Raw genomic sequence first — 15,920 nt, 5'->3', positions numbered from 1 at the left:
CAGAATTTTTCCCAAAATGATTTTTTGATATTTGATTTCGTTAGAAAGTTATTGCCATAAGTATGAGGTCACCTTAAGGGATACAGTATTGCTGTACGATTTTTTAAACGCGTTTCTCGAAACCATGTTTTTTTCAACTGGTGGTATCGATATCTCAGGATCTACTCGACCGATTTGGTTGATTTTTTTGTTCAGAATGTAAAAATTGATTATTTAAAGCGTTACATAGCCGTTTTTCGATATCTAATTTTTTTTCTATTTTTTATGACCTAGAAAGTCATAACTCATGTTTAACAAAAAATGGTCGCCATTTAGGCAATTTTTCGAGTTTTCCAAAAGCCCTATGTAATGCTTTAGGTATTGTCCTAACGTTTCTGAATATTCATTGGAATTTATTCCGCGACACCCCGTCGCTTCAGAACCTATACCACCAGCAAGGTACCCATTTTCAGACATCATCTACGCATCCAGATGTCAACAGCGTAAAAATCATTATTCATGCACTCAAAAAAATGTAAAATACATCTTCAAATACACCTTAAAAAATCGGCAACGTTTTCAAAATATGCAATCCGCCGACGTTCGAGAAAGAACACGATTCAAAAAGATTCTATCGTTGAACAAAATACGAAAATTTTCTCAGTGTGATAGCAATAGGGATCGAATCGACCGTTCGATTCAATTTACATAATAGGGGTCAATATATCCGTTAGATAGTTATTAAACCTCTAGGTAAGTAATAGTAATAAAATAATCATCTTGGGTGCATTTTTATGGAATACTAGCTGACCCTGCAAACTTCGTCCCGCCCAAAATTTGTTTTTTGTTATCAATACCTTCAAACATTCACGTTTTCTTACTATGAGCTAATCGACCCCATTGAATTTACCTTCTACTATAAAATTCCTAGTATTTCTAACAAAACTCATCATTATAATATAATTATTTTCAGACACAATTCTCGTTCAAGATTTTTCAACCACTTGCAAATAATATGTTTCTCCGTTACATGGAATAAATGTTTGATACAGAAAATATGATAGAATAAAGACAGCCCTAAATCGGACAATTCCTTTCTCGAGTTCAGTTCTTATCAAAACATTCGGCGATACTTTTTTATTGGTATAGATAGAAGAAGACATAGGAGTGCGTTTCATCACATTAAAATCCATTTCCAGTTTCGAACAAAGATCAATTTCGCTAGCGCAAACATCAAATGGACTAACAGCACTTGTCACTATGTAATTGTAGAACATATGGGAATTTAATTTTCCGAATTTTCCCTTTTTCCTTCAGAGTTTTCCAAAAATTTTCAATTGTCATGTTTGGTTGGAATATTTTTGGTTGAAATATGTGAAATATTTTTATGGGACCCCCTCTCCATTCCAAAGAAGGGAAGGGTGTCATACCATTATAGAAACATTTCTCATACCCAAAAACCCTCACAACCCAAATTGTGCTTGATTAGTTCTCGAGTTATGAAGAAGTTTGTGTTTCGTTTGTATGGCTGCCCACCTTAGAGGGGGGAGAGGAGTGTATTCACCATAGAAACGTTTCGTGCCCCGTAAAACCTTCACATGCCAAATGTTGCTCCATTTGCTAGATTAGTTTTCGAGTTATGTGAAATTTGTGTTTCATTTGTATGACAGCGCCCCCCCCATAGAGAAGGGAGTGGAGAGTCTAAAAATCAAAGAAACATTTATTGTACCATAAAACCTTCCCATACCAAATTTGGTTTCATTTATTTGATTAATTCTCGAGTAATGCAGAAATTTGTGTTTCATTAGTATGGTAGCCCTCCCTTAGAGAGGAGGGTGGAGAGTCTAACCATCATAGAAACATTTATTGCACTCTTAAACCTCAATATGCCTAATTTGGTTTCATTTTCTTGAATAATTCTCGAGTGATGCAGAAATTTGAGATTCATTTGTATGGCAGCCCCCTCTTAGAGAGGGGGGTGGAGAGTCTAACCACCATAGAAACATTTATTGCACCCTAAAACCTCAATATACCTAATTTGGTTTCATTTGATCGAATAATTCTCAAGTAATGCTCAAGTAATTTTTTCGCCTGAGACGGCAACAGTGGAAATGATAAATGAAAAAAATTTAAAAATAATTTAACAAATAAAACGGTATGATTTTCGAGCGGATGTGAAGGTAAATGCTGTTTTATGCATTCTTTCTTTCAGCTTCATTCCCATGAATGTTGTATGCAACTCAAAATTGTGTGCAAAAATACGCTTTAGATTTTTGCAAACAAACAAATTAGCAAGATCTTTTTCGAATGTGAACATGTTGAAGTAATCAGATGCCAGATTTCATGCATCACTCAAATTTCATGCAAGATTTCATCAAAACAAAGATGAAAGTGTCACCCATACAGTGATCGTTCGTCAATTGGGTCAATTATCGAGTTTTACTCGGTAACTGGACTGCAGGAGTAACACTTCAAATTGAAGATGATATCTATTATTGATACATACTTTGCAGCCTAGTTAATGTACGCCCTATTATTTTATCAAGAATGAAATGCAGGAAATTATTCAAAATTATTCAAAAATATTAAATAAATTTAAAAAAAATTAAATTTAATTGAACAAAATTATTTTGAAAATTAAAATCATTTTTCCTCAGAAAACATGTTCTTACAAATTCTGAACAAAAATTATATGAAAAGCTTATATTGGGTTGGAGAGTACGTTCACAGAATTTTTATACTTCTTTTATTTTACAACGATTTGTTTGCTGTTTGGTAGAGGGTAAGGGTTCATTCGATAGTACTATTTCTGTTCTAAAAAAATATAGTAGGTTGTGTTCAAGACACGACCGCATTGTTAACGTAGAACTACGCTGTGGTTGATTTCAAGTCGCTTGTTTATAAGGAATATTATTTTATAATGCTAGAAAAATGTTGAAATAATCATTCATCCAGCTTTTATTGTAGAATCATTTGACGATAATTGTTTGATGATTCATTCTTGTGCTCGCAGAACAATACATGCTTGGGATAGGCACAGGTTTCATCCTTAGTGGAGAAAGTTTTGCTACTGGCAAGCGAAACCAAATCACATACAAAATTCCAGAACGATATTTACTTTTTTGGTGACTAAATAATCGAAATTAATACTATCTGTTAATCTCCATAACCTCGAAAAGAGTAGCACTGCTTCATTATGATCAAGATTAGCGCAAATACGATCCTAGTTGAAAGCAGTTTTGTGACTGGCACGCGAACCCAAATAAATTAATAACTAAATATGACTTATTGAATAACTTGGTATTCACCAAAAAAAAATTTTTGTTGCCCAACCTTAACACCTGCTTCACCATAGCGTCAGTTCAATGCATTGATGACAGAAAACAAACAATGTTAACTGCTTGGAAAATGGCTGAATATTTGCCTCAGCATAGATTCATTACTAGTACCCTAATATAATCAAGTGTAATGTAATTTTCGCCCAAAAAATTACAAAATAAAGTGTCCGAAATTTGAATTCAATCTGTCCGAAATTAGATTTAGTGTCCCAAGTTTGATTCTTATTCGCTTCATTTGAAAAGCATTTTATTCGATGATTTTTTTATGTTTTCAATCCAATAAGCAAAAAGCAGAAAGCTTAAAATCATATTGTACTAATTTATTAAAAATATCAACCAAATAATACCTGCGCATAAAGTTTAGATCTGTTCTCTGCATCATATGCCCTAAGCGTTCGAAATATGATTCATAACGGTACCTCTGATTTCAATTGCTCTTGAAAGTGAAGACGGAGTGTTCGTGTCATCAAACAATTTTTTTTCAAGTATGGAAAACCACGAGGAACCTTTCAAGCGAACAATCAAAACGCTAATCATTGTGCAACGTTTGAGCATCATCGAGCAGGTCAAAAAGTATGAACGGAAAGCTGCAAATAATTTCAGTATTGCACAAAGTACGGTATCAAAACTATTCAAACTAAAGTAAAAATGGAATCGGAATGGAATAAAAGAATCTAGACCAAAAGCATTTAAGGTTGGCCGGAATCGAAAAGCTGGAGCGGTCAATAGATTCTTGTCTTATCAAGCCAGAGAAAATAATTCACCTCTCTCAGGTTCTATTCTTCGGGATATGGCTTGCGAATTTGTCCAGAAACTGGGAAATCCCAACTTTAAAGCACAATCAACATGGACGGAAGCGATAAACTACTGTTGCTGATCAATGGAAAGAGTAAAAATCCATGTTTCAATAAGAAGAAGTGATTACCAGTTATGCACGAGAACAACACCAAGGTCTGGATGGCCTTAATGCTTTTTGAGGAATGGATCATGCAATTTGACGAAAAATTTTCCAGTGGAAATAGAAAGGTATTATTTCTGGAATTATGTATTATGGTAATGTATCATACTTATATCTATTTCATCTCAAAGGTGGTCATGTTCGTTGATAACAATGCAGCGCACCCAGAATCTCTCCGACCAAAGCTCAAATCGATAAGTTTACAATTTTTACAGAAATCTTTACTTCTGTAGCTTAGCAGCTGGACTTCGACATAATCAAGAACCTGAAACAGTACTTTCGCCATTTTCGATTAATTAGTTCGATTAGTTAAACGAAGACTGCAAGAAATGGAGGATATTTGTCCTTCATGATATTCAGCATTCTCACTGTATTTTAATGCACTCTAGGATCCTTCAGATATACCGGTATTAGATGCAATTGAAATACTTTCACCCTCTAAAATCAATAAGGTTAAATCTGAGACTATTTAAATTTGCTTCAGGAAGCCGAATTTTCTTTCAATGATGATGGTGATATTCCGCTGGCATAATTAATGTGTCGTAAGCTTGCTGATGTCGACAGTACAAAAAGGACCAAAACGTGATTTGCTGTGATCTGATGCCAGATACCGATATAATGGAAAGTGTTGAAAAACTGAGAAAAACGCTGAAGATAGTAGTATTTCTTTGTGATTGAACAGTTCCTGCGTGATCGTTACAATTTAGTTTGAATAACATATTTAATCAATATTTTCTTTGTTACCCTAGTTGCTCATGCAGGTCGGACTCAATTATATACAAACTCGATTATATATGATTCAATTATGTAAAATTTAGGACTCGATTGCATACTGTTTGAAGAAAAAAGTTAAAAAAATTAACCTTTCAACATTTAAGTGAAATTAATTGGTTTTCATAAGAACAGTGGGTTAAAAATCGCGATTTTTGAAGATTTTGATTGAATTTTCATTATGAATTGTTTATATCGATATTGCAGCGAAATTAAGAGAGATAGAAGTAGGGCGTCAAAGAACAAATTGTAGAGGGGTTAGAGAGCTTCAATTTAATTGATAAAAACAATCAAGTTTAGTATGAATTAAAATAATAATTACGAATAATTACGAATTAAAAAAAAATTTTAATTTTCCACTTCCAAAATGTTATTTCAATCCACTAATTTAGATGTTCCACTACTATATCCTGTACTAAATTCTCTCATCTTTCAAATGAAAGCAACCGAATCGGATTACATCGCGTACTTTTCAATGTACAGTCAGTTTGAGCCAACAGAGTCCGAAACAAAGAAAAAGTTCTGTAACTCTGCCATCGTTGAAATTCTAACAAATGCGTAGAAGGATTCTTTTTCGTGAAATATAACCGTCTATCACCTCCTGAGAGATTCTGGAAAAATGTTTTTTTTATATGAGAAAGGTGTTTTTCTACTTTTGGGGAATGAATCAAAAATTCAAATTTATACCATAATTGGGACACTTACCCTATTCTATGATAATTGATGACATAAAAACAAATCATGAAAAAATGTTCTGTATCTCGATACCTCCCTAACTCGATGGTCCCTTTGGATATTGAGTTAGGGAGAGTTGACTGTATAACGAAAAGTAACATCAATAAAATTAAATATTCAAAAATAAATACTCCAAACCATTTATAGCCAAAGCTAAATGCACGCGACCAAAAATCCTAGATAAATCATGTTCCTTGAAGGCTTCAAAAACACGCGGAAGCTCTCACGAGTAACGATATGCCAAACAACCGACCATTCGGTTATTAAAACCATCGCAATTTAATTATATCGGTGTGTGCGTTATCCACGGCGCTGGAACAGCTGTGGACTCTGTAAACGCAATCACGCTACCCCTCCCCCCACACACACATCTCATACCGATTGCCTTCAAACGCCAAGCTCCGACCCGCGTGTCCATCGACGTCATTTATCAGTGATGACAAATCTACGCCTCGTAGTTTCGCCCACGAAGCGCCAGCTGCCCGCTTCGTTTCAGCAGTTCATTCGTAGCACTCCACGGGTAATCACATCGTGGTCAACCGGGCCTTTAACCTTCGGTCTTCATATTTGTTAGTTAGTTTCGTGTGTTTCAGAGGTGTCGTCGTCTAACCCGGTATAACATCCGTCGAAAATAATCGATACGGGTGGGAACCGATTGGACGATGAATATTTGATTTTACGCGGAACAGACGGTGAGAGTTTCCTGACTGTTGGTCAGGTGCGCGGGAAATAGTCTCCTGCCAGGTTCTACAGGTGGATGAAGGTCAAACGATGAGTCAGCATAATACATTCGCATCCCATAATACATTCGCATGTTCGATTCGTATCCCAAAAGTTAATACAAATATATCAGTAAAAGAGTCCATATTGTTTCCCATCAATGATTCGAACCATTCAACTGGAGCACATTAGTTCGATTCATAGTAATCAAGGACGGAAGGTATCACTGAAGTGATGCGTGTTTAACGGAGCGTGGAACCTCGATAACAGAACTACTGTCAAAACGTGAATCAGCATGACTAACAGCTGGGATAAATTTCTGCTGCTGCTGTGGAAAAATTGGATCATCCAGAAGCGGCACTATATTCAAACGCTGTTCGAAATTCTGATTCCCGCGCTATGCTGTTCGATGCTAATATTGGTCCGAGGCCTGGTGGATCCGGAACAAATCGAGGAGCCCACTATATTCAACCCACTGGAGGCTAACACTTACCTCCATCCCGAGTATAGCCTCCACTAATCAACTGCACTCACCCAATTATAAAAGTAATCCTCTTACAGTTACCTGGTTCCCCCGGTTCTGCCGAGGATTGCTTACTCACCGGAGAACGATGTTCTGGATGCAATCATGCGGGATGCCCTGGAGAACCATCTCCGCAGCACAATCAAATTTTCCCACGAGGCTCACCCAGATGCCCGGCAGCTGGAGAGTGCCCTGGTTCAGCGTAATTATTTCGTTGGCATCGAATTCGACGATGCGTTGGCGGTACGTTGGCGGTTTAGGCCATTAGTTTGCCGAAATAACGATATGTAATCTAACCATTTTGTAGAACATCAGCTCCCTGCCGGACCAGATCGGCTTCGCACTGCGTTTCCCAGCCGAGATGAGACGGGTGAGGTGGTTGTTTCCCGACTGGAAGACTAACCTGCTCGTGGTTCCATTTTCGTTCGGTGCCCGGAATCGCAACCTATCGGAAGGCGGATCGCCCGACTATTACAGCGAAGGATTCATACCGATTCAAACGGCCCTGTCCAGTGCCATTGTGGCGGCAAAAAATCCGGATGTGGAAGGGCGGCATGTTATGTTGAGAGTGAGTATTTATATGTTTGGTTTATTTTTTTCTTGATCAATCAATCCAATCGTTGGTAATTGCCTTATCACTGTGTATTACTCTCACACGCGTTTTCGGTAGAAATGAGTGCGCCGCAAATATTTGCTCAGAATGATTTGCACACTTTCACGTGCTCATACGCGACTGCTCCGGAAAGGAATGATAGAATACGACATTGTTTACTCTAGCGGCTGCCGAGCATTCGAGTGGAATGATGTAAACAATCAACAAGTTTATGAGCGTGAAATTACTAAACTAGTTGATATCTTGTTCATTCATTTGCGGCTTGAAGACTATTCAGAGATTATCAAGAACTCGACAATGGGTTAGAGGAGGTACAGACAATCGCAACATTGAGCGTACACATGCTACTTGATGATACTCTTCATTTTTTGTGCAAAATATTTTGAATACATTTCTTCCTTTTATTGTTTTTTTGATAATACACGCATTCAACTAGCTATGCACGCAAGAAAATTTCCCGAAGAGTTTTTTTTGCTCTTTATTTATTCCTAAAAGTGGAAAAATCTCTATTCTAAGCATTGCAGAATTGAGCGTACACCTTAAATTTCTACAAACAAACTAAGGTAAATGATTTTGGTTTGTCCTGTCGAAAATGTGATCATGGTTTGCCCACTTTTTTGAATGCTATGATTCAGCGCACCTGTGTCAAATCAGGTATTCCAATGTTTCAAAACATATAAATAAAACGGTTTTTTTCATGATGTACAGTAGTTTTATAGTATTTTTTTACGGATTCACATGTTTTAATGGATTATAATATCCACCTTCTATTGGTGTCAATGCGTCCCTAATTTGAGCTAACTTCTAATCAATCACCAGATGATTATTTGGCACGAATTCAGACCTTTTCTGGATTATAACACTTATAAATATTGAAAACATCATTCTTGCTCATCATTTGTATCCGATTTACATAGCTAAACCATGTAATTAACGCGTTTCGATGACCTCAAATCTGATCATGAGTTGTCCGTTTCACTAGTGTTGTTTTGTCCACATGATTTCTCTGGAACCCGCTTAGCGCGCTGCTGTTTGTTTATGGTGCCCTTCGCGCATAGCAGAACTAATGTTTCTCTGGGTTGAGTGTGTTGAGGTGTACACTTTTAAAATGCCCGATAAAAGGCAATATTCTGAAGAAAGCCTCAGTTATGAATGGATCAATATGATGACAGTAAACTCAAGCAATAAGAAATGCAACATCTACTTGAAAATTCGATTTTTTTTCATTCAGAAATGATGATTTCTAAAACCGGACAAACCATGATCATTTTTTGGACAAACCATGATCAGAGGTGAACAAACCATGATTATAATTTCTCTTTGAGGAAAATCGTCAAAAAACATAAAAATTTGAATAATCTCAACGCCTTATGGTATTAGCAACTAGAGACTTGGGGCTTTTCAACAAACCCAAACTCGCTCCTCTAATTAAATCCAAATTTTGACCGTTCGGCTGGAAAAAAACGGCTAAACGTATCAATATGAAACGTCCACAGAGGTTTAGGAAACATATTCGGGTAAAAATTTGCCTGCAAGCATCAGAAACAAATTATTTTTGCGGTGTGATCTTTATTGAATTATTCCTTATCAAACACGAAGAGGAAATTTTTCATTCAAACAAAAAAATCTCTATATTGAAAGGTCTCACAGGAACGTTATATGCATTCAAATGAAAGCTGGTTGATAAGGTTAAATGGATTTGCTATTGATTTAGTTGGCGAAAAATGGTGTTTGTAGATCTTTGAAAAACGAAAAATAAACGATTGTTGATTTCTTCTCGATATTTTGGTTCTTTACACCTACACACATCAAAATACAGATTTGTTCGTAAAATATTCCTAAACGAAATGATGTACATTCCATCTTCCGTTGATTTTTCATGAAGTTACAGAGCTTCGTATATCACCTAAACATTTCGACTTCGCACTCTGTTCCTCTAATTATTGTTGTCAAGTATATTATTCATTCCATACTCATCTTATGTATGTGAAGTATCGCGAAAATATACCACCCGTTATTTAGTTATGTTGTATTTAAACGTTCTTTCTCAAGACCAAAGCACCAGATTTATACAATTTCTGAGCTATTGACATCGAGGCCTTCTTCAACCGAAGGATCCGGCATTCCCATCAATGGTCAGAACCACCAAATGTTTTTTTTTTCGATTCGACTGTTGATGGAATTCGTGCACTCGATTTATTATTCAATGGGGTGTTCTAACTTGCAGAACACTCCTTGCTCATTACATCTTCACAGCAGTGTTGCCACATTTTAATCTGCACCAAAGGGTTTAAAATTGTTTCTCATCTGTACTTTTTTTTTTGACATAGGACTATGTCTTTGATTTCTATATAGGGGGGTCACTCTACGAAAAATGTAACGATTTATTAGGAGTTTTCAAACGCATATTACTCAAAATGGTTATTGCGACATATGTTGTGTTATATATCATTAGACAGGAAATTTATCCAGAATTTTTTTTTGCTTGAAACATGAACAGTGAATATAGTAAAAGAAGTTCGATTGCACTATCCACTCGCTTCCTCCCCGACGCAACGAACAATCTTTTTGCCTAAATTCGGGCGTTAGCTCATATTGTCATATTGTATTATTCTTCATTTACCGATAATAGGCATTAATTTCTTCTTCTTCTTTTCCTTTGTTTACGGAGACTTGAAAACCAACGATTCATTCGTCTCCGTAATAGGCATTAATTTTATATTATACTAGCTGACCAGGCAAACGTTGTTCTGCCAAATAAATTATTTCTAGTGAATATTTTGGGTGTTGAATAAAACACACTAATGTATTGAAGAATTTCGATAACTCATTGTGCTCATTCAAAAAGGCTTCCAGCTCGTCGGAGATGCTCCCTGCTTTAGATGAATTGATGTTACTTGTGTATTTGTGGATTTTCAATGAAGCGGGCGTTACGCCATCAGTCATTGAACAACTTAAATGAATTCGTTCTGTTGAAAAAACGAACAACGGTTGAATTATTAGAATATTTTTGACACAAAAATAATAAAATCGCAATTAAAAATAGGGAATTGGGGTCAAAATATAAGGTTATATGTATGGTATGAAGTCAAATTTTTGAAAAAAAATATCCAGATCTTTTTTTCTGCATAGAGCCACCCTATTCGGTATTAAATGTATGGTTATCGGTATCCTACCGGTATCATATATAGTTTACAACCTATTCTCATACCTACCAAGTATGTTGAGTATAATTTCATCAAAATCGATCGAGTCGTTTCGGAGGAGTTCGGTAACAAACACCGTGACACGAGATTTTTATATATATAGAAGATTGTATGTTGTCCAATCAATTTGTGCTCAATTCATGTTTTTATCGTGTAGGTCTCACTACTGACAATTTGTGTAATTGTGGTCCAGGATGTCATATTATCGAGTATGTTGTTTGGTTATGTGAACATGCAATAAATGAATTGAAATGGCTACTGATTTAGAAGATCAAAAGGGTATACCCTCGTAAATCAGATTATGATAGCTTGAGTAGCCGCGATCTTACAGGGCTATAAAGTTATTACAAACAATGTTCCGGACAACGTGGTAACGAAGGAGATGATGCTATTTTTATCTATAATATATTTCTGTAGTCATAGATTGTTTTGACTCAGGCTTATATTTATGTTGGTCTTAACTATTTAGACCTGTGTTTAAAAATGATACATGATGACTCTTTGTGTTTGTCTGCATGATTGAATAAACAGATGAAAACGGTAGTAATGGCTTTAATGGCATTTTTGTGTATATTTTTGAATAGAATGCGGTACCGAATTCTACCACGTTATGTCATCTAACCCGTTTAAAGGATACAAGTACATACAGGAAACGGTTTGTCCAGGGCATCCATTAGATGTATCAAAAGAGAAAAAAATACAGATTCTGAACAATGAAAAACTTAATTTAAATGCAATTACTGCACACAATCTTAGTCCTATGTCAAGATCCCGTCCGTTCCCCTAGGCTCAGACCCATCAACTTTTTTCAAAAAATCTGTACCATCAAAAATATTCGTTGTACAGAAAAAAACTAATTTATTAGCATAAAAAAATACTCATTTATTTATTACAAATACTACATTTACATTCGCAAGCCATTCGTGTTTTTGATGATGATTAACGATGATGCCGCCACGATGTTTGATCAAATCTCTTGATCTCAAAATAGCGTTCATCGTATTGTTGTTGAGCCGATTTCGAAGCTTTTTTTTGTTCTGATTATATTCAGAAAAAAATGCTCAACAGTTGCCGAGGAGCGAGGCATAGTGAGAACGTTACAAACAAGACATCGAAGCGCCGAAATACGAACGAACCGTCAATTCTTTTTAGCCATCCAATTTTTGTACACCAACCCTGCACATGAACGTTTCCTGAAACTGCGATTTCCTTACGGAGTTTTTTTTCCTTTAGGGTACGGAGTTCATTCCCCAGATCTTGTACATGGAAAATCTGTACCAATCTGTACTTTTTGACGGAAATCTGTACTCTGTACCGTACAGAATCTGTACCATTCCAGATATATCTGTATCTGTACGAATGATCAAATGAAAATCTTCCAGCACTTCATGTATCATCGTGAAGTCTGGTTTTTCAGTCTGAAACAAACGATTCAATTGATCTGGGGCAAAACATACGTCACTCCGTCCGACGTGAAACATTTCTGACGATCCTTATAAGGAATTCCGTCCTAATGAAACTGATCAATCATTGCATTGTAAATGTTTTTATGTTCGGCAGCACCAAGCGATACTGCGGCGTAAAATTCGTCATGTACCTCAATGTTGTTTTGTGCAAATGTAAGAAATTTCAATTTTTTTTTTGACGAAAATCTGTAGTCTGTACCGTACAGAATCTGTCCAAAAATAACGAGAAAATCTGTACCATTCCAGATAAATCTGTACGTGTGGCAACACTGCTTCACAGTGTCGCAATACATGGATCGCCTTTTTTCGGATTTTTGTCGTTTTTTTTCAACACTAGCGGCCCGTCCCATGTTTTCATAAGTTTCCCGCATACTCATTGGAACAAATGAGTCCGCGTGTTGTTTGGTTTGTTCAAATTGATAATTCAATCTTTCCACTAAAAACGCGCTGGAAGAGAAAGTTGTATGTAGGGGAACCGCGGGTAAGGCGGACAGTGGGGGTATAATGGACAGGTGGTTGATTTGTATAGTTGCATTATGAATTCCAAATTTCTATTGAGTTTCCAAAGATACAATTGAAGTTCTTCTTAACATGTCCGTCGTTCCCCTCATTTCCCTATGTCGTGTGTATGTATGTCTTCTATCTATCTGTCTCTCTGTCTCTCTTTTCTCTCTCAGAAAATTTTATAATTACCTTTCAGCTTCAAGGAAGTCTGTTGACTGACTGGCTAGAGCGAGAATAGAATTTAAATTTTCTCCTTCCCATTATAGAGGTTTGAAACATCAAAGTTCATTTTCCTCTAACCTTGAAAAGTCAAATAAGGATAGCAAAACTAACTCTCTCGTAACCTTTGAAAGAACAATTTGAAATTTTTAAAGTTAATTCATGACATATTCATTCTACAGTTTTGCATTTTTATTATTATTTGTAGGAAAACCTATTTAAGTAGCATTGTGAGAAACATACCAGTCATTTCTCCCTTAAATGGGGACCCCGGTCTGGAAAATCGAAAAAATCCAAATTTTGTTTTTTTTTTCATTTTTGAGAAACTTATGCCCTCAGAAATGTTATGCCAAAAGAATTTTTCGATATTTGATTTCGTTGGAAAGTTACAGCTAAAAGTATGAAGTCACATCAAGGAATGTAGTATTGCTGTACGAATTGTGAAACTCGTTTTTCCCGAAACCATGGTTTTTCAACTGATGTTATCGATATCTCAGGATCTACTCGACCGATTCGGCTGAAATTTTTTATCAGCTTGTAAAAATGGATTATCTAAAGCATTACATAGTCGTTTTTTGATATCTCATTTTTACCATTTTTGTTGTTTTTGAGCTTCTAAACAGCGATTTTTTATGTAAAATAACTTGTTTTCAAAAAAGGCCACCATTTGTACTTATTCTGCAAAAATGGTTACAAAAGAGCCTGGCCTGGTAAGGGAGCAAAAAGTGCCCCCAAACCAAATTACCAGCCCTATAGCAAATTTTGTATAGAATATTAAATAAGAAATTTTTACGGTTTATTTGAATCCCTATGTGATTTAACATAGGATCTATAGTTAAAACGTACTTTTTCGTTTATTTCACGCCATCCTCGAAAGCTTCGAGCTAAAAATTTGAAAAAAAAAAACTGAATGTGCATCTTACTAAGGTGCATCGAAAAAATTTTCAAAAAAAAATTTCATCAAAGATTCAAGTACTAAAAATAATTGAAATTTTGATTTTTTTTGTGATTTAGAGATTCAGTACAATTCTAATTCATATTGAAATGTGCCCCTGCGGTTTTTCTAGATATGTGTGATTTTTATCAGATTTTTTCCAGTGTTGCGCGGTACAAAAAAATATTTATATATGGATATATGGTAAAAATGCACCTTTTCGTTTTTTTCACGCTTTTTCACGCATTTTACTAAGGTGTATCGAAAAATATCTTCAAACTATTTTTTCATAAAAAAGCTAATAATGAAAAAAAATTAAATACGCAGTACAAAAACATTCTATATATTTTCTGGCATTTCGAAATTTTGAAAAAAAATTACTTTGAGACCCACTTCTGCTCTAATTTTTATTTAAATCGTTCGTATGTGTCTTTTTTTCCACATGTGGCGTAATTTTTCCTGAATTTTTAAGAGCATTGCGAGACACAAAAATAATTTTCTTCATCGTCTGCATTATTATTTTTATTTTCTTGAAATCGATTATTTTATTTTATCCGTGGTTTTCAATTGTAAGATTAAAATAATAAAAATAAAAACAATTCGGATTTTTTCAAGTGTTCTCGCTTCTCATTAATCCGAATGATCTTTCCACAAGGACTTTATTTTTTTCTCACAGAGCTCTATCGTAATGCTGACTCCTATGAATTTGGTAAACCGTTTCAATCCAATGTAAAGATAATCTCATATATTTTAAGATAGCAGAAAAAAATCTTTGTGCAACGCAATGCTCTAGATATACCGACAAAATTTAGACATATGAAAAACTAAAAGACGAGTGGGTAATGTCGGGGACATAACCGGAGTGACGTAGGACTATACAAAGGGGACAGCTTTTGCTAAATATATTTTTTAAATATATTGTTTTATTTTCTTCTCCTACGTGAATACCTACCTATCTACCTGAAAAATGGATTAGTTTACTGTTTACTCTTTATGAACATGTTGGGGTTCTGAAAAGAACCTTTGGTGTTGTGTTTTTGCGTTTTTTTACAAACTTGATTCTTGATTTTTTTCTGAATGCTTTGTACTTATTAAATGTTCAACGCCGGGCATCTTTCGGCGTATGCACATATCGTACAATCAAAATGATGGCTGTGATAGGGAATGCATAGGTGGTCATCAGCTCGTTCACTATCATATATTTCACTATTGAGCACATTACCGTACCTTAAACTGTGGTTTCGGAGACGAATGAATTGTAAGATTTGTAGTCTTCGCAAACAAAGTAAATAAAAATGAAAAAGAACTGAGGTTTTGGAGACGAACTCTACGATCTGTCGAGAAATAAACGAGCTATAAGCGTTCTGAAAAACCAACAGTAAATACACGGACGGATGACCTTCGGATTAAAGTCCTTTAATATAAGAACAGAGCAGCAGGAAATACATAGCTCATCATGTTGCTCCTTAGTTATTTTTCTATACAATGCAGATGTAACGTCAGTCAATTTTCAACATCAGTTATCAACCAAAGAAAGCAGTCCTTGCTACCGAGAAAATTCGTTAATGCCATCCTGCATACAATGTGGTGCAATTTGGAGCCACTTTTAATTCGGGAACCATGCATGGGTTTGTGAAAACTGAATGATCAATTTAAAAGACCCCAACCACCAATAAGTTCAAGAACAAGCATAAACAAAATAAATCAGTTTATAATTATATGTCATATTATGTCACTTTAGAATGCATTGGTGTTGTTAAAAACTTTTAATAACTCTTCTTTGAAAGGTTTAGTGGCCCTGAAAAGCGCCGTGTTTTACGGTGACTGGTTTTGCCACCAAAACAGTCTGTTTAAACAAACTTTTTCCTTCTTCTACCTGCTGCCGTTTTGCGATTGCGTTTTCCACTCGCTGAAACTAGTTGTCGCCACCGAACCGAATGTGCTCTGTTCTGTA

The 15,920-nt window shown here is 35.6% G+C and overlaps 2 protein-coding genes across 5 annotated transcripts in view; one reads left to right on the top strand and one right to left on the bottom strand.

The window, feature by feature from the left end:
* Nucleotides 1–15,920, bottom strand: part of LOC129767205 (uncharacterized) — an 823,328-nt gene that overhangs the window by 337,608 nt on the left and 469,800 nt on the right. The gene's annotated exons all lie outside the window — the stretch shown is intronic.
* LOC129767206 (phospholipid-transporting ATPase ABCA3-like) overlaps nucleotides 6,293–15,920 on the top strand; it is a 28,485-nt gene continuing 18,857 nt past the window's right edge. For both annotated transcript variants that reach the window (XR_008741492.1, XM_055767860.1), the window contains exons 1-3: nucleotides 6,293–7,005; nucleotides 7,063–7,267; nucleotides 7,332–7,592. Coding sequence is in view for 1 of the 2 variants with exons in the window: in XM_055767860.1 (XP_055623835.1) it covers nucleotides 6,797–7,005; nucleotides 7,063–7,267; nucleotides 7,332–7,592 (675 nt within the window). In the remaining variant the exon portion in view is untranslated. The remainder of the gene's footprint in view (nucleotides 7,006–7,062; nucleotides 7,268–7,331; nucleotides 7,593–15,920) is intronic.

The sequence above is a fragment of the Toxorhynchites rutilus genome, chromosome 2 (genome assembly GCF_029784135.1).
Source record: "Toxorhynchites rutilus septentrionalis strain SRP chromosome 2, ASM2978413v1, whole genome shotgun sequence".
Lineage (NCBI taxonomy): Eukaryota > Metazoa > Arthropoda > Insecta > Diptera > Culicidae > Toxorhynchites > Toxorhynchites rutilus.
Note: the sequence above shows the minus strand (reverse complement) of the source record. Positions and strands in the feature narration are given on the sequence as shown.